Raw genomic sequence first — 23,189 nt, forward strand, 5'->3', positions numbered from 1 at the left:
ACATTCCCTAACATCTAGTAATTCATCACAAGGCAGAATATAAAAAACAAACAAAAAAACCTCACACATTACTTACAAATCATGCTAACTTCCAATTTTTAATGTGTTGAAGTATGAGAGAATGTGTCTTGATTTGTAACTGGATGTAGTTGAAAGACCACTTCTGTAGCATTTAAGTGGTCTGTTATGTGGTATTGTATTTTTTTATTTAAAAATAATTTCATGGTTGTGGCAAAAAAAAAAAAAAAAAGTGGTGTGGCTTTTAGTCTCTAAATTTAGCCATTCATGTGACGTACATGGAAAAACTTACCCGTTGTCCATTAGTAGTGAACCTTTTTCTAGCCATTTATCGCCAAGTGGGGATACCTAATAGAAAAGCATGTATTTATCAAAATACTTGGATTTAAATTATTTAACGAGGCTGTGGTATCCCTTTGAGAGGAGTAGCTTGATGTGGTTGCCATGTTTCTAGAATGACTATTCTCTTCAACTGTGTCACCTCTGTTCCCCATTGGGGAATTTCTAGAGAGAACTGTTTGTCGCTGAAGCAAAAGGAAAGAGCGGCATTCTTTGTATTGAGAGGTTACTAAATTGCTTGCCTCAAAACAGTATAGCAAAGGATAATAATAGCATATGTGCATATATGCTTTGGAAGGTACCTTTCATTCCCAGGTGATTGATTTACTTTATGGTGAAATGCTACAAGTGAAGCTCTCCAGTTATTTATCGTGTCATATCTAGCTAAGTATTACTGTGGAGTGGGTATTGGTTTTGCTGATGTATACTATAAATACAGTTTTCTTGCGTATAACTGTATCTTACTGTATAGGTTTCATTAGAAAACAAAGACACAAATAAGAAACATAACAATAATAAGAAAAGCAAAATAGACAAATGGAAAGAACCCTTCACTTACATCCTCCGATACTGCTTTGCAGAGGGGCTGTTTTTCATTTTTAATTAAATATCCTCACTAGATCATAAAATATGACATGTTCTGATATAAAATATGTAAGGTATAAATTCTTTGAAAGTTCAGATATTTTGCTGTCATGTGTGAGCACAGGTTTATTAACTGTCAACAGTTACTTTATAGTCTTCATAACTGTGTTTTCTAAGACAGTACAGATTTTTTTTCCCCAGTTTGTTTATGTGGTAGACTGTGGCATCCCAAAATAATCTGATAAATCAGGTTTCCTTTATAATACTATTAAACAGGGAAGACAATCGCATGCTTTGGCAGCTCAGCTTGTTGAAACATCATTACTAATTTTTTGGTCAAAACTAAATAAAGTGAGGCCAACACAAATCATCCTGTGGAACACTCTGAGTTACTTAAAAATTAAGATGTACTCCTCTCAATTACCGATAATTAATCGGACTATATATATAGGCAATATTACTAGCCTCAGTCATAGCGAAGTCAGCTTGTTGTCTAATGTATTTGAGATAGATTCTATAATTTTCATATAAGCATCTACCCTCCAGCTGGCAGCTGTCTTGATGAAATTAGGGTGCCCATCATTGCAGTTCTAGTTTGTCTTTTTGTGACTAATTGGGCTTGATTTTCTCTCAAGTCTCTGAGGAATTAAAGGTGGGCTCTAGTTTTCATCCCAGAAATGTTCCATACTTTTAAACTGACTGCAAATTCTTTTGCCCAGGTGACATGTGAGTGAGGTGGAAGCTGCTATGATCATTATTACACAGTTAGATACATATCTGGGTGATTTCTAAAATATACAGTAACATTTCATTTCTCTTCAGTCATTAATGCCTGCTTGTTCCACTCCTTATGATATCTTGCTTTATTTTTTGCTTGTTGATAGTGTATGTGTAAAGCAAAACCTTTTTATAACACCAGAAATGCTGATGATAACTAATAGAGAGATGTGTGTGTGCTGGGACCTCCCTAACACCAAGCGTCTTGATGAACATGAGTATGTGTGCACCTGCAGGCTTGAGTTCCTGACCTATCCTTTTTTCTTCTTCTTCTGCTATCTGGCATGCTGTGCAGTGCTCCCTCTTAATCACTATGAAGGAAAGAAACACCTACTAGATTTCAAGAAAATTGAGGTGATTAAAGTTACAAGGTAAAAACTAAAATTCAGTAGTGTTACCTTTCATAAGTCAGCATTTTTGGTAGCTATCCCATCAGAATCCTTTGTAGGTAATTTCTCACTTTTTCACCATAAATAAGCAGAGAGCAGGGGTAAGAGTAAGGGCTGCTGTCTTTTCCTCACCTTTGCATACTTCAATTTTGCCATCTGGGATGATGTTTCAGGGTCTTTTGTAGAGCACTCTGGTGTTGGGAAGATGTTCTATAATTGCAGAGCCTTCATTTGATTCACTTTTTTAAAGATAAGGAATGTTCTAAGTGATGCTAAGTGGACAATCATGAAAAAATAATCATTAATATTTAATGTGGTGTCTGTCATTAAAAAGAAGTCATCGTAGGATATGACACAACATTTTTCAGAATTTAGCGATAGCAAGCACCAAAAAAGCCTCTGTCAGCAGGCTGTAACTCATTACCATACATTGAGATAGCCTGTGGTCCAGGAGGCAAATGTGCAACGTGTAAAGGACAAAGCCTTTAGAAAGCTAAATAAACTGTGCATTCATTTGAGTTTTAATTAAATGTTGTATTTGTAGAGCTTCAAAAATAATTTGGAAACTTTAAATTTAATCTTCGTTTTAAATGTCAGCATTAAGCATCAGCGAAAGTCAGCGTTTGAGTGGGTTTTGTATTAATCCAAGCTGGAAAGCATTTCTGTAGCAACAGGCAGCTGGCTTGTACACAATGGTCAGATCATCGTGGTTGTGCAGTAAGATGCCCCTTAGCTGAGTGTGATACTGTTGTGTAGTATCTACTGGTAAAAACACTAGAGATATTAGTGTCTCAGTAAGCTTAATGCTTATATGCGTTTTGCAGTAAAAATATAAGCAGAAAATTAATATCACAGGTAAAAGAAATTTAAGCAACCTCTTTGCAGATAGATTACTCAAAATAGTACCCGGTAATAATAATGATTTTACGGCAGAGTAATGATTTTGCACTTTATTATATATATGTATATACCTGCGATACTAAGTACTGCCCTACCAAGCAATATCCTTATCTCAGTTTGTTCAAAGATTATCAATACTGTTATGTGTGATAAGTATTAATGACTTTCCAATAATGTTAATATCAAATTTCTTTGCTCCTCAGCCAATCAATGAAATGTTGGCTAATTTCTTATAGACTTTGCAGATGAAGGAAGTTTTTAAAGAGGAACTGACTATAGTTAGCACGTGTTACCAATACAAAACATCAGTGGGGTCTCTTGTTTCTCCTGCCCAAAATCACTTCCAGGGTTTGTGCCAAAAAATAGTTCTGTAGTCTCTTAAATGGTTTATAGATCTGTAAGAGCTTGATAGAAAAGTTTATTTTAATCTATAGTTAGTCCTTCAGTTTTATAGGCAGTATTGCTTGTGGTTTTTTAATTGGGAAGCCAAAGGCAGGCTTTAATAAAATGTATTCAAATTTAGCTTTAAATACTGGGTGGCTGCCACTGCTCCTTGAAATGTTTCATGCATGTGAAGCAAAATGATGTAATTGTTCAGCTTATTTAACTTTTTAATGTGCTATATGGTTTTTATAAGTTCCATTGAAATCTTACTATTTATATAGCATGTATCTACCATATACTTAATAATTTATCTCTAACAGGTTATGGAAGACATTTCATTTGGAGCAGAGGGTCATTTATCTGAGGTAAGTGTTTTCTAGGCAGTATAAAGTGGTGATATTGTACAGACTTCTCTGGATCTCAATTAGAACTAATGACACTTGTTTTTATAGTATTACCTTTGGGTAAAAATTGCTAGAGAGTGTGCAGGCACTTAGAAAAGCAGCACAGGCACAACTAGAGTGGGCCCGTTCTTTTTTTTTTTTTTTCCATTGAAGATAATGCAAAATTGCTGTGTATTTCAGGGAGTTTATAGTTAAATCGTGTGCTACTGCTTTTAATACATAACAACGACAGGATGAATATGTTGGGGAAGAGTAGTACCAATAATGTGTAGCCAACATCACTGTACCACTGTAATGATGCTTAGGAATGGAACAAAATCATGATGCTTGTTTCCTTGTGTACCACTAAAAATACCTTTGCATTTACTTTTGAAGTATAAAAGCATACTGCAGCAGAGTACGGGGCAATAGGAATTTCATCTCAATAAAAATACTGAATGTTTGTCATTTTACACTACTTTCATAAATAAAAAAATGTCAGATCCTAGTCAATATATTTAAGAAAGTCTACAATAATTGACTAATGAGAGATGCATTTCCTGTGAGAGTGAGGAGAAAAATCTGCTTACATACAAAAATCGGTCTACATATAAACTAAGAATTTAGGTAATATATATGTAAGGAGAGTCATGCTGGTTCTAAGAGCTGTACTGATTCAATCTGGTCCATTTTTATATCGGTATGCCTCGGGTTACAACTTACATGTTAAGGAAATTTAGTATCCAAGCATTGTGTCCAGCCAGCAAATTAATTACACGGGTAAGTAACCCCCCGTTCACCTTCCATAACAGCATACATGCCACCTGTCAAGTACAAGTGACAAGCACTCAGCCAAGCAAATATTAAATAAACAAATTAATTACGTTGCAACTGTAGCTATTCAGATGAGGCATTTCTTTGGATTTCCACCAATGAATCCAAAGACTGTGTAGCAGCTGGAATGCTCCAGAAAAAGATTATCTAACTGCAAGACCAAACTCAGATTGTTGACCTTGTGTGTACAAGGAGACTGTGACATGAAAGCATGCCCAGGATGGACTGCTTGGCTGGGTGGGAGTTCAGCATAAATGAAAACAGGAAGCCTTGAAGCTGAACTTTGCAGAAAATGCAAATAGTTTTTCTTATCAGTGAACTTTGCTGTGAATTCAAGCAAAGCTGTACAGGTGCTTGTGTCTGCAGATGACATGAAGTGTAGGGGCATGTAGTCCCACAGGATAAAGGTAGCAAAAAGCCTCACTGCCAGCAGGGCAAAACACTGAGGGCACGTTGGTAGTGGTGGCTGCCAAGACAGCAAAATATTTGCTGGAAACTAAAAACTGCATATGGTCTGGACTGAAGCAAATGAGAGTACAAGTGCATGCTTGTGTGCAGTAGTGACCTGCACTGAAAGCGGCCCAGCCCTTGACTGAAGAAGTTGTTCTTTTGCTTAAAAGGAGGTGTGGCCAGAGTATATGAGTATGATGTGTGGGCTGGGTTTGCAAACGCACCAGAGCTCACAGGCGTAGAGGGCTGCCACTGTAGAAGTGTTCACTGAGAGATTAATATCTTAGAGTCCTCAAAAGCAGAGGAACTTTGACCTTTTGAAGATTTGAGGAGAAAAATAAAGCATAGGGTGACTAGAGAGCAATGATACAAATAAAGGAAATGGAAATTTGCTAGAAAGCCCAGGCTCTACCACACTGCCACAGCTGGATTGATGTTGACTTGTAGACAGCCCTATAAAAGTTCTATGAAACTGTCAGCACCCTGTACCATGTCAAGGCTTTGCCTAAATGTTCCTTTGACGCTGTGGTCCCCTAATCCCCTCTTGTCAGTCTCTGCATTGCCTGCAAGAGAGCACCATGTTAGTGACTCCAGATTTTTGCATCTTAGTGACTCAGGAGCAGAGATGGGAGTGAACAATACTAGGAACCACCTATAAATGATACCCAGCTGTGCTGACTCCTGGCACAGCAGGGTGTGGACCCTAGAAAACAGTTTGATGCTTTTGTTTCTTTTCCAAGTCCTGGCCCACTGTGAATTTTTATTGGTAAGTCAGTAAATAGCCTCATCTTCCCACAGCAGGAACTGGAATTGTCCCGGTTTTATTAAATGAGCCAGCAAAGTAGTCTGCACTGGTTTTTAGGAAGTCTACACTCACGGAAGATCTTCAGTCTAGTAGAGAATGGGGAGACTGCCATCACCCAGACCTCAGCAGGGTACTGGAAGGCAGTAAAAAGCTCTATTTCTGCGTCGATGCTTTTCCAAGGACCCTCCTCCATAGCTGTAATGGAAGATACATGAGGGGAGGAATTGCCAACATCAGGCTGCAATTTTGATGTGTCATTTAACGTTCCCATGTGGTGTTGTATCCCTGATGAGGAGGGAAGGGGATCAGTGCAAGCAAAGGGAGTGTGGGAAAAGCACGTGATGATGGGGAGGAGGTAGGTCACAGTTGCAAAACAGCTGTCTGGAAAGCTTTATGCCCAAATTATTGCATATGAGAAACTGAGGAGCGTGTTGTACTGCTGCAGTCCTCTAAATGTACATAAACAGGCTGATGGAACAAACTAGCAATCTGTAAGTGGAAGGTGTTAAGGGCAAAAGTAATTGGGAAACAACCTTGATCCATCTTCTGAGAAAAGGCAGATAACCATCTCCATGAGAGAAAAATTCACCTAAACAGAATCAAGGAAGCAACAGGTGAGTTTCCGTGGGACAAAGTCTGTAGGATTCAGCAGCAGCAGGTGATCTTTGGTACCCTTCAGAAGAGATCATGTTTATAGTACAGCACCATCTTATTTTGGTGCAGAAAAGAGCAAACACAGTAAGAGGCTGCATATCTACGTCAGCAACTCTTCAGTTGCCCAAAAGAATATTGAAAGGGAAAGGACAAAAATGTTCCTAAGGGTGAGCCTGAGAGGGTACTGCACAGTGTAAGAGTGAGCCAGCAAGACCACCGACCACACTAAGCTACTGTAAGCAAGACATGCCAAGTGGCAAGGGACTTCAGCGATAATCTGTATGTAAGGGATAAGTGAAAGAAAGCTTGTGTGTCTTCTAGTAAGAAAGGTGAATAAGAAAATAAAGAAAAGACAGCAGAATGCAGAAATATTATTTTTTTCTTCCTTATTTTCTTTGCTTTTGGTCTTTCTAAAAATGATAAACTGTGTCCATATATGTAGTGCTCTTAGTATTCACTACGGGTATCAAGAGACGAACACAGTAAAGGGTCCTAAGGCAAGTGAGATGTACTCAAGTCAGGCTAGACTGATGAAATTTCTTCTGAGTGCACAGGAGCCAAGAAAAACAATCTCCAAACCATTAACAGGCTGCTTTGAAAACTCCTAGAGGAAGCTTGAAGTCCCAGGGGATGACTAAAAGGCAGACTTGGTATTTGCCTTTAAAAAGGAGGTAGGCCAGGAGTTTATGTGCCAGTCAACATGATTTCAATTAGGATTAGAATTCCTAGTGCTCTTGATAGATTGAAAGCATAGCCCAAAATCAATAAGATGGGATATGTTAAAAGACAGGTGCAAATTACATTTGAGGAAGTAAAAAAGTTGGATTTATGTATACAGATGGTAAATAGCAGCTAAGATGACAATACTGCAGAAGCAGAATCTAGGGTGATAGTGGACTACAAATAGAGTGGGATTCATTACCTTCATCCTGTTGCAAGAAAGGGCAAATGTCATTTGCAGCCTCATTAATGGGAATGTCAGTTGTAAGACAGAAATAATTACTGTGCTTAGCTGAGAATGTCAAAGCCTCCAGAGGACTATGGCACTGGTCTGGGCACCTCACTCGGTAAGAAGATAGGGACACACTGAAGAAAAGAATAAAAAGAAAAGGTTTAGAAATCCTGGTCTGCTTGAAAGTTGAAGTCTTCAGTCACATTAAAAATAATGGTGAAGAGGACAATGATTAGTTATCATTATGTGCTCTGTAAGGGTAAAATGAAATGTAACTGTCTTGGTTTGTAGCAAGAGAAGTTTGCATTAGGAAAACTTGCTCACTGCAAGGGCAGTTTCACCCTGGAGCAGGCTCTACCCTGCAACCAGAGCCACAAAATCCTTGTCAGCTGCTAAGATTCATGTAGACAGACACCAGGTGAGGACAGTCACAGTGGGCTTGATCTCGTTGCAAGTCACAGAGTGGGCTTTTGTGGTCCCTGGTTACTTCCTGGTCAGCCTTGCCATGATGCTAGGATGGGGTTGGTCATGAGAAACATGCGTTGTTTTCAGAGTTGGAGATTAGGCAGTTGGCAGAGGCCACTTTGCCCTCCTCATCTACAACACCTGCTCAGGGCAGTGCAACATAGGGCAGGATATCTGGGACACGGAGCAGGGACAAAGCTTCCTCCATCTCTGCTTTGGACACTTTGTGGCTGCATAGCTCATTATCTGAGGGCATGTGCGCTTAGCCTGCATGTGACTGAAGCATCTGCTCAAGCAGCACAAACATATGGATGGCTGCTTTTTGTTTCTAGAAATTATTTAAGAGATGTCCTGGCCTGACTTTGTGGAGTTTCAAGTGCTCACAATTTCTGTTAACTTGCTTGCATGCAGCACTTCTGCCGACGATAAGTTCTGCCAACAATAAGTCACTGTTCTAAACCTTGTGCCATAACATGAAGTGTCTGTCTGCAAGGGCAACTTTTGGTAGTTGTTATTTTGAATTATATTAAATATTATAGGAGAGGGAGGATTTAGTACAGGTGAAAGAAATCTGGCTTTGATGTTCTGCAGAAGGTCTTCTGAGGCTTTTATTTTACATATCTTATTGGGGTTATGATATTGCTAGTTTGACGTAAGGCAACTCCTTTTTTCAAAGTTCCTTTCTAGGAGGAATTAATTTTAAGGATATAATAGAATAGAATAGACTATTTCAGTTATAAGGCACCTACAGCGATCACCTAGTCCAACTGCCTGACCAATTCAGGGCTGAAATAGTTAAAGAATGTTGTAAAGGGCATTGTCCAAATGCCTCTTAAACACTGACAGGCTTGGGGCATTGACCACCCCTCTAGGAAGCTTGTTCCAGTGTTTGACCACCCTCTCGGTAAAGAACTTCCTAATGTCCAGTCTAAACAAACCCTGGTGCAGCTTTGAACCATTCCCACGTGACCTATCACTGGATACCAGGGAGAAGAGATTAGCACCTCTCTCTCTCTGGGAATCCTGCTTCTCAGCATGACCACCAGAGACTCTAATAGAGACTCTAATCCCTAATAGAGTTAGATTAACCTAGCTACTAGAATACCAATTCTTCTATACAAAATTGCTGACCTAGATCCAAGATAGCATGGAAGGTGTTTGCACTGGAAAAGCTAATCAAACATTTTCCTTGAGCGATGCTGTCAAGAAGCTGTTGCTCATAGATGACTAAAATGACTTGTAAAAAAGTAAATTGAAAAGCAGAAGACTAAAGTGGAAACCATTCCCTCTGCTCTTAATTCAGTGTGCTGATTCTCCAGCTGTGCATCAGCTGGAACATTGTCTGTTCTTCCTGTTTCTCACATCAAAATCTGGCATCTCTGGGAGAGAATGAGAATTTCTATATTGTGTGAGAAGGCAGAAGAATTTCTTCAGTTACCACCTTAAGAAATAGTGAAACACACCCACATTTGTGCTGTTTTCACCTGCTTAAGGATTTAGGGGAAAAAAAATAAAAATCCCAACCAGCTACATCTGCTGTTCACAGAAAAATCCATAAAGCAATATTGCATCTCAGCTCTTTTCTGACTCCTGCAATCTAGCTGCTTCCTAAAAGTGCTGTTAGTGCAAAAATAGCCAAAGAACTCTTAAGACTTACAGTAGCTTGTAGCATTGACATAACCTACAAGCTTGGATGAGTTGTATTTTATTAACGTGTTGAGCTGGAGGCAGAGTCCACTCTCCTCTCAGAGATATTGTTGATCAGCGTAAAGTGCCACTTTCCAACCGGGAGCTGTTCTGGATAGTTTGTGTGTCACTGACAGCAGTTTCCCTGCCTACATAGACAAATGTCAAATAAAAATGTTACCAATGACGTTACTGGGCATGAAAGGCACTGAGAGAAATCCTTCCTATCTACTTCTCTGGGTTACTGAATGTTTTTCCAATGAGGGCCTGGGGGCAGAAGCTGTAGAATCGGTTGAATATTTGCAATTATTCTTGTATATTTTTTATAGCAGTATATATTTTTCCATTTCATTTATAACTCTTCTTGATGTTAAACTAAAGTTAGAGTTCTCTGCATGACCACATCTTTCCAATCCAAAATACAAAAGGCCATGAAAGAAATACATGTTCTGGAAAAATCATAATTTACACGATGATCCTCCTGCATTTTTCATGTGACACATGCATGTAAGTTCCTGAGAGGTGATGCTTGTCTAAACTATGGAGGAACTTCTCATTTCAACTAAGAAGGCAGCTGTGTCATATAGGTACAAAAATAGTTTATCCATACACTATTATTGCTGTATTAAAGAGGAATTAAGCTACAAAATACCGTAGGAGTTTAATAGAATATAGCCCCTACCTTATGGAGCTATATTAGTTTCACTGCAGTGAAGCCATAGCCATACAGTTATAATTGTGTTTCAAGTCTTTAAAGACTTGAACCAGTTTGAACTGATTTTTACTTATTCAGATTTCCCTGCCTTCCCATATTGTTGTCACAATTCCGCATTGAGCACATTTTCATAGTACTTATTGTTCACTTATCTTAATTTCCAAAGTAAACAGGATTTTTGTTACACTTTTAGGCAATTCATTATGTACTTAAAATGTGATCGTTCAGGAAGAATACACTATATTTTTTCACATGAGATAGAACGGACGTTTTACTTTAAGTGAGAATTTAAGTGTTCGGTTGACAAAGGAATTAAAGCTGGTGAGTTAAAAATGATAGTCTCTTCTTTCTAAGCACGTTTAGTGAGACCAATGCACCAGTAAAGTCCTTGCCTGGAATTTCAGCAGGGTAGACATTACTGGCCAAAGCTTAGAACCCCAAAACACAGGTTAGTACTGACACAAAGCACTGCGAGATGCTTTTACTACAGAATGAGCATTCACCTGACATCCTAGGGTCTTGGGGGCTTGTTGGGTTCCTTCCTTCCATCCTTCCTGGGACCTGCCTTTACATGGCTGTAAAGTTTTATTTAAAAACGAAAAGAAAATGTCAAACATGAGATCATATTAGGTAACGATACAGAGATAAGTATAATTATCTAGCTACCCTGCGACTGTGGATTTCAGGCTGTGGTTCTATTTTATCTTGCGTTTTCAGGATATGTACACATTAGAGCTAGGCCACGCTTGCAGCTTGGAGCCTGTTTTGCCAACGAGGTATCTAAATGCTGTCTCCTGTTGCCAGCATCCTTCAACCCACCTGAAGTTCAGTGAAGGGGTGCGTCTAAAAGGCCCGTTTTGCCCTGTACATTCATTGATGTGGTGAACGGGGAGAAGTTGTCCACCGTGGATCTTCCTAGCAGGGCCAGACAAATCCAGCCAGTGTGCTTATCGTTTAGATTAGCTGCTCAGTGAACTCCTTGTATCTGCACATACAAGACGGGAACTGTGAGGGCAGTTTTAAAGTGGAGGAAATGGATCTTCTCTTACAGCAACTAATGATAATGCTAATTGGGTGACCAACTATCTGGATAAACATTCCTGCCATCAACAATACCCTAAAAAATAAAGGGATACCCTACTGTAATGCGTATCTTTATAATGCTTTTTACCTGGGCCATTAAGTATATTTAAATATATTCGTGAGTGTACTGTAACATGTACTTTTTTTTATTGGCTGGCTGTGGTAACTGATGCTTTCAAATCAGGACTGCAAGTGTCATCCTTGACAGCATGAATGTGATTCAAAATCTCATATAGTGGTAGTTCTTGATAAAAGCAGTGACTGGATCAGACTAAAATATTCAGTATAGTTTAAGAGCAAGAATCTGTTTTTATTATGTCACTACAAAAGACCTGCTCTTCAGGATCTCTACAGGACTTGCTCATTTTGTTGAAGTACAGAGTCTGTAGAAAGTCTGGTTTGAAAACTTCACTTACGGCTTTTGTCCGTCAGCATAATACTTAGGAGTTTGTGCATTAATTAAAAGCTGTTCTTCCTAAATTAACTATTCAATAATTGTATAGCACTGAGTGGTTTTTGTCTTGTTTTTCCTGTTCATCATCTTGAGATAGTGGTTATGTGAAGACCTGATTTTCCTATGTGTAATTAACTGTTAGAGAAAAATCAGTGTTCAGAGGTGGAGCTTTCTCTAGATGATCATCATTTTAGATGTGTTTTCAGAGTGCTAGGTTTTTACAATTTATTGACTCTTGTAGCCTGAGACCTAAGTTCTTTTAGACAACTGTCATCTGTTCTTGCATGCGTGTCACAGAATGAGTCCCTAAAAGCATTCTAATGATACCGGTTGCCTGGGTTATCCCACTCCCTAAAAGCATATGGAGTCCTGCTGCTGTACTGAATAATGATTTATCAGCTGGATGGAAGACTTGTTCCTCATCTTCTGTCCCGGGTCATGAGACAAGGACATTCCTAGTTGCTGTAGGGAGAAATGTGTACCTTTTCCTCCCCTGTGCTCATTTGAAAAGCAATGGTTCATTTTTACGTCTATAAATTCTGCAGAGTGCTGCTGTAGATTCTCCTGTTTGGTAATGACGCTGAAGATGGCTGCTCAGGCCTTGTGCACAGAGCCAGGGGCTCAGCCAGCTGGTTCTCACATTGCCTTCTCTGCGTCTATGCTGTGGGTGTTTGCAGCATAACCTCTCTTAACCAGCTCGCTCATCCGGGGTTCGAGCTGCAGCTGGTTGTGTACCCGTGCGATCTGCTGGATAGCCCTGTCTGGCAGAAGACCTAGGAAAGCAGAAAGGTCAAAGCTCTGTGCTGTAGCAGGGGACGTGCCAGCAAGCAGAGCTCTTCTGACATTTGACTCTGTGTATGCACTGTGTGACGCAAAGTAAGGATAGCACAGAAATGAGGTCTGGTAAATCTATTTACCAAAAATCAGATCGTTTCACAATGGGCAGTGTTCCAACAAATATTAGCACGATTTCTTTGGAAGATCTTTGATTGAAGGCTTGATTTCTCTTAAACAACCACCAATGGCTGCTATTATGGCAACAGATCAGTGCAAAGGACTCCAAATGTTTTGTGAAAGGAGAAGAACTTTCGGAAGATTGTATATGGCCACATGTGCAGCTGGCTTTATGGATGAGTGCATAGACTAGGTCTAGAGAAAACCCAATTTTCTGGATTCCAGCTGATTAATGGCTCCAGTTTTTTTCAACATGGGTCCAGAAGAATTTCATCTTGGCACCATAATCATTTCCTTACAGATAACCCCTGTCATTCACTGTAAACAGCACTGTGATGCCTTGGGAGGGAGAGGAGAGGCTTGTCTCAGAGCTGCACAAATTGGTTGATGGTGTTTTTTTTTCTTCTCCCTCTCTAATATTTGCTGCTTATTTGGGTTGTTTCTTAACGTACTCAATACAAAATATAAAACATACAAATTACCCTTGTACAGTGTGTCTGAAAGCAGACAAAATTATGGGAAGGACTTTGCAACTGATTTAAAATACATGGTTTAAAATACAAAAAAAAGTTTGTATAAGTTCTAAGTATTAGTATCTAAGCATTGTTTTTGAAAATTTAGTCTTGTTTCATGATAACACACTAAAAAAGTGTAGTTTCATCTTATAAAGACTTTGATGTGTTTTCTTTGATCAGTTGAGCAAAGTCCCTAAGTATTCTAGCCATTTTTCCTCAAAAGAGTAAGTACATTTTGTGTTTATAAGAGATACCGCAAGTGATGCTGCTTGCAATCTTTAAATGGCCTAAAAGTGTAAATCATATTTACATGAAAAACTTGAAATTTAGGAACCTAAATGGTGTAGTCAGCATGAGATTTCCCTCCCCTGCTGTGGTGAGGCAACAGGGAAGAGGGAGAGCAGTTCAGTCTTCACACCCCTTTAATCCTCTGCTGAAAGTGAGATCATGACTTTTTTCTGCTGGGAAATAGACTGAGACCACAAGCTCATTCCATTTCATATAAATCACCAAATTATTATATAGTAACAACTTTTTGTCTCTCTAATGGGAATTTGCTTTCAGGCAGCGTCTTGGCACTGTAAAGTGTCATATCCCCTTACTACTAATATTTTATTTTTCTCCTTAATGTGATGCAAATTTGATGTAGAAACAGCATCAAACATGCTTTCTTTTCTTTTTCAACTTCCTGTAGGAGTTCTTCATATTTTCTGCAGAGCTGGGAGAAAAATGTGAAGCAATAAGTGAGAAATTGGTGCATCTGGAAGATCAACTGCAGACTTCCTCCTGCAGAATTGATGAAGGAGTTATTCATATCCTTTTTGATATAGCTATAGATATGGATAAATCTATGTAAGTATGTATGTGAAATACTTGCCTTTCAGATTCACATGGAGTACTAGTTCTTAATGTAGATTAAATACATTAAGAAGGGGAGAATTGATTGTCTTGCTGAAGTGGGCGTTCTTGTTGTAGCGAGTTTTCCTACAGTGCATTTTCACTGTGGTCTGATCCAACTTTAATTGATTTAAACAGAAGCTAGTTCTTTGTAAATTGAGATTAAGCACTGAAAAGCCTTTATTCTACTGTTAAAATCCTTTTGTTTGTAATGCTCATATAAGTAAATACCTAGGGCATCAAAAGCTGCATGGATACAAGCATCCATGCACCTGCATTTCCCAACATGATTTCGCTAAATTAAATGCTACATCATTGACACAGACTGCGTATATTGCCACATGTAGTTTGGCTTTTTTTCCTTTAAAAAAAAATGGGCAGCAGATGCATCATGTGGCATCCTATGCAATTTAATCTGCCTCTGATGCTCCAGTGCAAGTAACCAGATGAGATGTTGTCTTATGAAGCACCCTTATCTCTTTCTATGCTTCGTCTGTCATTCAGTGTCTGACTGAAGATTGCTTAACCTTTATGAGGCATTTGTTAGGCCTACGTCTGTGAACATATTTCAGAATTTAAGAGCACAGAGTATTGTTTCATTTGTAACATTTATAGTAAAACTTATCACAAAAGAGATTTTGTTTTTCTAAGAAAGGGGAAAGAGAATAAGAATCAGTGAGGCTCAGGAAGATGAGAATACTTAGCTGGTTAGGTTTTAGTGGAGAAGAGGTGGCAGGCAATGGCATAATGAAGAAAAATTAATACTTTCAGGTTGGAGAGATTAGCAGAGGAGCCCTTACAGACATCTGAAGCTGAGTTGAGATGATGAAGGTGAGTGGAGATGATGGATTCAGTTCCTCCTAAGCTGAGGCAGGTAGTACTGCAGGAGAGAGTTTAGAGAAAGGATAATAAATAGAGTGTGTGGAAGTAGCACTGTGTTTTAGGTAATTGGGCACCTATTGCCAGCTCATTGTAAAATTCCTATTCTAGAAACTTGGTTTCTTTAAAGGTATCAGAATGATAAATTTTAAGGGGAGGCAGGCTGGGGAGGTGCTGGGGAGCTTTGCGTTGGAGGGGAGAAATCCAGTCACTAATTTGTTACTACTTCAAATCTTTCTTTTCTAAGCATTTCGCTGTACAGAAAGATTATTTTCTTGTGTTTACCACAGGCCAGATTGCAATATTCTTTTAATTATGTTTACAGCATGCATGCATGGCTGCAGTTGTGTTTCCCCAGTGCTGTTTGTGAGCATTCTTCTTGGAGCTATATGGATGTGCGTGCCCTGTGTGTGTGCAGGGCATCTACTTCTTTCCTCCCTTCCCTGTATTTGCTCTCAACTGAAGAGTTTTTCTCATTGACCCTGATAGAAGAACACTGAGGGTTGGAGTTAAGGGTTCTTTGTAGTGGACTTAAGTTCATATTCAAACCAGTCAGGTCCGAGCATAGTTACAGTTTACTAGGTAAGGTGAAATAAGCTGAAAAAGTGCTTTTTTGGTTCCTGACGAAAATACGCTACAAGTATGTAAAATAGTAGTATTTGTATTTTCTGTGGACCATGCCTATTTCTTTGTAGCTGTTGAAACTGCAAGTTAGTTGAAAAAAGAAAATCTAATCATGGAAAGTTTGAGAAGAGTTGTAGATTAGTCTAGTTCTAAGCCACAGTTGTCTGATATAGATCTGATCTCCTCTATCAGTAGAGTTTAACTCACAGAATGGTCAGGGTTGGAAGGGACCTCTGGAGATCATCTAGTCCAACCCCCCCGCCAGGGTCACCTACAACAGGTTGCACAGGACAGCGTCCAGGCGGGTTTTGAATGTCTCCAGAATGGGAGACTCCACAACCTCTCTGGGCAGCCTGTTCCAGTGCTCCACTACCCTCAAGGTAACGAAGTTCCTCCTCTGTTAAGATGGAACTTCCTATGTTCAAGCTTGTGCCCGTTACCCCTCGTCCTATCACTGGGCACCACTGAAAAAAGACTGCTCCCATCCCCCTGGCATCCTCCCTTTAAGTATTTGTGTTAATAAGATCCCCTCTCAATCTTCTTTTCTCACATTATCAAATACAGAAGTGCACACTCTGTGATATCCTGGTCCTCTTAGCAAGACCATCAGTCACAAAATAAGAAACCGTGTTTAAAACATAGGGATATACAGAGAAGCAGTTCAGCAATTCAACTACCCCTCATTAACATTCAGTTGCTATTTCAGAGGTAGTCCGGATCAATGTGCATAAAATGTTACCATCTGGTACATGTAATCGCTGTGCTATACTTCAAAAAGGAATGAGAAGAATATCTACCACAGTACTACGGACCTGTAGATTGTTTTTTTAAATAAAAACTGCTCAGTGTCTGTAAAATAAACTTTCACTCATTGATAACTTACCTGTATTGTAGGAACTAGTACTGAGATTGGTGCCACTAATTAGCCTCAGTAGAAGAATTTATGATTAATAGGTGGAGCTGTTGTTTGCACGGTAGTTTATTTGGTTTTAAATAAAACACTTCCTTATCCCAAATATGGGACAATTACGCAGTATTCATGAAAAATCTTCAGAACTCTGAGAGCAGGAGCTTAAAGATCTGAAATTGTAATCAAAGCAGGATAAGTTTTTCAAACTCTTGTTCACCGGTTATTTTTGCCCTTTCCCTCGTCCCCCAAAAAACTGCCTTATACATGAATGTTACAAACTGTATTAGGTCAAAAATCTGACTGGGGGCTGTACTGATGTAAATTAGTCCTGACGTCTGATTATTAAGAGACTTTTAAAGACTCCACTGAGAAAAATAAATTCCTGATGCTCTCGAGCCATTTGCCAATGTTTAGTGTGTGTCATAGCTTTGATTAATAATTAAGTTTGTATTAGAAGAAAAATCCCAGATGTCATTGTTTTTCATTCTACATTTCGATGGCATGGAACACTTAAATCAACCGTGCTGCTCGTAATTGCCAGCACGACCTGAACAAAGGAGAAATCCAGTGATATTTCTTGGTCCTCAGTATAGGCACAGAACCACTTGGGATTCTCATTTATTATTGGAGCCTTTCACAGCAAATATTAAACTGTAATTTTGTATAAAAAGCATCAAACAAGGATGACATATTTGCTAAATTCTATGCAGTGTAACAGAATAAACCCACAAAACATTCCATTACGGTTAATCATTGGCGAGTGTATGAAAACAGTCCACATCATTAATTGGAAAACCAAAGGACGAGAGGTGACTCATTCTGGTGTCTACAGAGCTGATGAGAGGTGTTACTTTCCTGCCAGTAAAGACCTGGAATTCCTAGTAAAATTAAATGGAGCCTATATTGCAATTTCACAGTCATTTTTGTTCTTAATTAGCAGTTACATTTTGATAGACAATTTGAATGCATGTAATAGTTCCTCCTGGTGAAAGTGCTTTTGTTGGAAGAAAACCTGACTGGACTATTATTATAAAAGCAATCTCCATTCCTTGCACTAAAATGGGCATTTTAAACAGTTATTTTGAAAGTAGAATTTTGTACCTAAACATTCATTAGGTCACTTTGCCTTTATCAAACACCAGGCTGTCATACAAGTCTTACTTTACACCAGTGTAGGTTTTCAACAGACTCGGGAGTGTAGAATTTAGCCCCTGAAGATACCTCACTGAGGAATCTCACCCTGGTGAACCAGTAAGAAATTTTGGGATCCCACAAGAGTGAGAGGTGGCAATGATGCCATCTTTGATTTTATTCTGGATAACAGGGGGGTGAGCCCTTTCTAATGTGAGTCATGAAGAGAGCGTGATTACACTTACATGGTTCATGCCATGACAGAGGTAGATCAGTGTATTTCCATCCATGCGCTGCAGCTTCTTTGCATTCCATTTTCTGCTGGAACAAGTGATTTGGAGACAGCTGATATCCAGACCCTTGAAGTGAACCGTTTTTCAAAATGTTGCAGTCGTTCTGTTGGGTTTTTTTGTTTAGTCGGTTTTGGGGAGAGTGTTGTGGTTTTTACATGGGAGGAATAGTATGTTATTTTGTAGAAACACATTTGTGGATGTGAAGGAGGGAGGCGGCAATGGAGGGGGGAAATGGGAAATTTCTAATCTGGTTTCAGTACCATGAGCACCCCTGTATTTTGTAAGGAGAAGTAAATGACAGACTTCCAAAGGTCATTTTGTTCTCTTGCTGTGAGAACACACAGAGCTCGTATAGGATCAGTAAGGACTTGCTTGGTGTCTTTCCTTCATTCCCAAGAATGCACTTCCAAAAGGCCTAAATCCAGGTCATTCCAAATAAACATTGAATTATCTTGCCTCTTTGCTGGTCCTTTGGCCCGTAGCACACACACAATCACAGAATAGTTCAGTTGGAGGTCACCTCTTGAGATCATCAGGTCCAACCCCCTGCTCAAGCAGGGTCACCTAGAGCAGGTTGCCCAGGATCACGTCCAGTCAGGTTTTGAGTATCTCCAAGAATGGAGACTGCATAACCTCTCCATGCAACATGTGCCAGTGTTGGACCACCCTCACAGTAAAAAAACCTGTTTTCTTGTATTCAGATTCAATTTGCTATTTTGGAATTTTTGCCTGTTGCTTCTTTTCTGTCAGTGGGCACTAGTGAGAAGAGTCTGGCTCCTGCTTGTTATTTGTACCATTCAGCCATGTACACACATTGGTAAGATTCCCCCGAGCCTTCTCTTCTCCAGGTTGAAGAGTCCCAGCATCTCCTCATGCTACAGATGCTCCAGTCCATTAAACCAGCCCTGTGCTGTACTTGCTCCACTAAGTCTTCCTTGTACTGTGGAGCCCAAAACTTGACCCTGCACTCCAGATGGGACCTCACCAGTGCTGAGCAGAGTGGAAGGATCAGATCCCTCCACCTGCTGGCAATGCTTTTCATAATCCAGCCCAGGAGGCTGTTGGCCACGTTTGCCACAAGACAGATTGCTGGCTTATGTTCATCTTGCTGTCCACCATGACCTCAAGGTCCTTCTCTGCAGAGCTACTTTCCAGCTGGGCGCCCCCTCGTCTGTTCTGGTGCATGGGGTTAGGAGAGACATGTGCAGTTACGTAGTGGGACATCTAGCTGAGCTTCTGTCTCCAGCCACTGTAATGTTCAGCTTTTAGAAACAAGCAGAATAGTTAAACAGGTTTAAAAAAACCCAAACCTCTTTCTGATTAATTTTGTTCTTCAAGTCTTAATTTCCTCTTCAGAAATCCAAATTTGGTGTTATTCTCCAAATTCCCATAGGCTTTTACCTCGGTCCTATGGTAGTCCTTGGCTGTCCTTCTAAGTCCTTTTGTCTTACAATATACTCTTTGTTTTTAATCTTTCCAATGGGAAGGCACCTGGTTTGTAATATCTACATTTTGTCTCTTTTTTTTTTTTCCATAAACATCTGTGCTGAGAGAACAGAAGAGATATTCATGAGCCTGTTTTTTCAAAAAAATTAAGTAAGTTTGCAGTAGTTAGTTCTGCTTTTTATCTCCTTGTAAATCATGGACTCTGTCATGATGCCCAAGTTTTTTAAAGAGAGCAAGTCAAATAGGTGAAAACCTTCCACCGAGACGTCAGAGCTGCAGCATTGTTGCAGAATATGGATTGTGTTTTTGCGAAGCTGTTCCCAAGTACTTTAATTTACTGCTTATGAGACATAGGAGAGATTTTGCCAGTTTTTCAGGGGAAGACAACAGGACCAGATAGTGTTCCTAGTTAAAATTTATTTTGGTGTCTGCCTTTGATACTGGCTCAATATTTGCAGCACTGGGTAGAGAATTCAAGCATGAAGGACACATTTGCCTGTGGACCTATGCAAAACTAAGTTTTTTGCATTTTTAAAATGGGTGAAGCTGGTTATCCAGAAATAACCTCTGTATCTGGATAGCGATTTCATGCTCAGCCCTATTCCATATATTTTGCCTAGTCATAAAGGCTCATTTGACAGTTACTGGTCTACAGCTGCTTGTGGTATTATTCATGAGGTTATTGAGACTTGCTGTAGGTAGACTATGCAGTCATCTTTCTTGTTGCTCCATCTTTCCGTTGGTTGAGTTTCTTTCCCCGTTTCCTTCATTTTCCTCTATCCTTCAAGATTTCCGATCCACTGGCAGCAAAACATTTCAATTTTGCTTTTTCTCTCTATCTGAAAAGAATTTTGTAATTGCTTGGGATATTACAAATAACAGCATGTAGTCAGAGACTGTGCATCAAAAGTAATTAAATTTCGGAGGCTTCATGGTGTTCTGTAAACTGAAGAATTTCTCTTATACTGGTTAGGTTTTCATCAGAGCATCATGATTAAATTGCACAGTGGTGGACAGTCCAGGACTGCTTATAAGAGGATAATAATGTTTCTTACTTCAGAGAAGATGCAAAACATAATTATTTTGTCCTTGTACAGTGCTTTGAGATCCTAGGATAGGAGAGATTTTGCTTGTACTGCTATTACTTTTAATCAGAGACAGAATCCCTTTAGGTTAATAGAGCTGTCCAGAAATTAGAAGTATGCATGAACACTCCTGGGGAATGTATTAAGAGTAAAACATCATAGTAAATGTATGTATATACACAAAGATGAAATTTTGAGGGATTGATAACAGAATGAAAAGCAGCTAAAAAGCTTTTCAAAGGCATAACTGCAGCTGCCTGAAATAGCAGTGATTTGTATAGCTTTCCCATGGTCCTCTCTAGTCTCAATTTTTCAAAAATAGCACCTCACTTTTTACAGTCACATAACCTGAAGGTGTCTTTTTTTCTTGACCTTGGGGTTGAGTAAAACAACATTTAATAATGGATGAGCTCTGTATAGGATAAAGTCTGTCCTTGTGCGTTGTGATTTTGAAATTGAGTGTTTTCGGTGTCAGGCTGCTTCATTTCCTTTGAATTGAGTTTCTGGGGCTCGAGACCGTTTGACCACTTACTGCTAGAGATGAACTTACTTCTCTCTCTCCTGACCCGTTTGGGTTAGCCTTTTTGGGCTCCTTGCCCTCCAGCCGTATCTGTACAGGAGGCCTGAGTGTGAGTGGGGTGGGCCCTAGGGCTTGTTGACATAGGTTTGGTTGTTGGTGTAGAGCTTCAGCAGGGTTTGACTTGGCTCGCGCTTGCTTTGCTGTCCATGTAGCATAAGCTATGGAAGAGAAGATAAGGTTGGTTGTCTCATTGAGCTATACCCAGTCCTTGCACTCGATTCAGCAGTGGATAGTCTCACTGATGTAAGATTATCAGCAAAAAGACCATTGTATTGATGGTACAAACTACAGTTATTCCCAGGAGAGACTAGTCATCAGAACAAAAAGCTCTACTGCCTGGGAAGCCCAGCCACTTTAAAACTTGTGCCTGTCTCAGCAGTTAGGAATATCTCCATGCATGTCCTACCTTCATCTGCCAGTTTGCTGACTGCTGCACCTCTCATCTTCATGTTGCCATCACCTGACACCTTCCCTCTCTTGTTTTGGAGCTGGGGAAAGAGGGTAGTGGAACGTCATTTAAGAGGCAGAGCCATTAGCCATCGTTTTCTTCCTGAGTGCCTTGCAGGAAACCTGAACTAGACAATGGCAAATAAAATGTGTAAAACTCTCCTTTCTTAAGGAAATTAAGTATTTTTATTGAATTATCAGATGCATTTCAGGTGGCCTTTTTCCTTTTAACGCGTAACAGTGTGACCTTGCTACTGCTAATCTCTGTGCTTTTCAACGTGTTCAAAGGATTCACTACAGAGTCTCATTGCTTTATATTTGTGTTTTCTGTGCTATAATTATACTGATAATTCAGCTAAGATTAAAGCCTTCTGGAGTTAAGTAGAGCAGAAACACTTTCTCTACTATAAGCTTATTTTGCTACTTACCCAGATTCCCACCCTGCCTTGCATAGCGCACGTTGCCGAGCTCGCTAATGCCACACAAAATGTGGTCACTGGGCTTATGTCTCGGACTGCTCCCACTGCTCTGTTGCCTTCACCAGGGGTCTGATCCACCCAGGTCTGTGTCTCTGGCTTAAAGGTCCACCGTCCATCCAGCAGGGAACTCGTGGCTCGTGCTGCTGCCTCCGTGGTATGATTTCTTCATCTCCTTCCTTCCCATGAGAATAGTACCCAAGCAGTAGACCGCATGCTCTCCCTTTTTTAAAGTGCTAAATAATGCTACTTGAGAACTTCAGTTTGCCTGTATTTTTTTTTTTTTTTAAAGCAAGTGTGAGAAATGTATTAATATTTAATCCAGACAATTTGGAAGAACTTGAAGCTACAATTAGATAGCCATGGCCATCTGTTGTGAGCAGCAGAACAAGAATTTATTTAATAACTTGGAAAGAGAAAAGGGACTGCCAATCACTTATAGATTTATTCCTTAATAAAGCTTGCACAGTCTCTGCAGAGGGAGATCCAGGTGGTGAAGGAGACACTCCAGACCGTGCTGGTGCAACTTCAGCCAGCCAGGGAGGCAGGAGAAGAAAAGGCTGGAGACTTCCTCTGTGACAGCTGGTGTCCAGGAAAACAAGACTCGAAGGAATAATGAGCAGAAAGAGCTGGTAGGATGACATTAATTCACAAAGGGCCGCTTTTAGTAACTGAATACTGTTTCACCAAGCCTCAGGGATCTCTTCTCTCCCTGCATAACTAATAACTAAATCAATTATGGAGAAACAGAGCCTGGAGGTCTATCATCAGAAGTATTCTACACAGCCTCACATGTTTTGGCACAGATTGGGAAACAGCTTTCAGAGCAGAGCATCCCCTGTAAATGTGTAGATTACAAATTGATACATTTGAAGTGAGTCTGCAAAGTTGCCTTTAATGTCAGTGAAATGTTCTCCTTGAAGACTCGCAAACAGTATCTGTCTTCCTTACCCATGAATTTTTTTCCCCTGATTTAAAAATGTGGCGTTAAAGCTGGAACATCTAGTATTTCTTGAAAAATAGCTGTAAGAATAAGAGCTTTTTTTTCCCCCCTTTGCCTTAAACAGCTTTCTTACACT

The 23,189-nt window shown here is 39.7% G+C and overlaps 1 protein-coding gene across 1 annotated transcript in view; it reads left to right on the plus strand.

Moving 5' to 3' along the window:
* Positions 1 to 23,189, plus strand: part of DISC1 (disrupted in schizophrenia 1) — a 231,484-nt gene extending 208,295 nt beyond the window's left edge. Inside the window, 3 exon segments of the mRNA XM_009891161.1 lie at positions 14,037 to 14,147; positions 22,571 to 22,675; positions 22,677 to 23,189. Of these exon segments, the coding sequence (XP_009889463.1) occupies positions 14,037 to 14,147; positions 22,571 to 22,675; positions 22,677 to 22,751 (291 nt within the window). The 3' untranslated portion in view covers positions 22,752 to 23,189.

The sequence above is a fragment of the Charadrius vociferus genome, unplaced genomic scaffold (genome assembly GCF_000708025.1).
Source record: "Charadrius vociferus isolate BGI_N301 unplaced genomic scaffold, ASM70802v2 scaffold78, whole genome shotgun sequence".
Lineage (NCBI taxonomy): Eukaryota > Metazoa > Chordata > Aves > Charadriiformes > Charadriidae > Charadrius > Charadrius vociferus.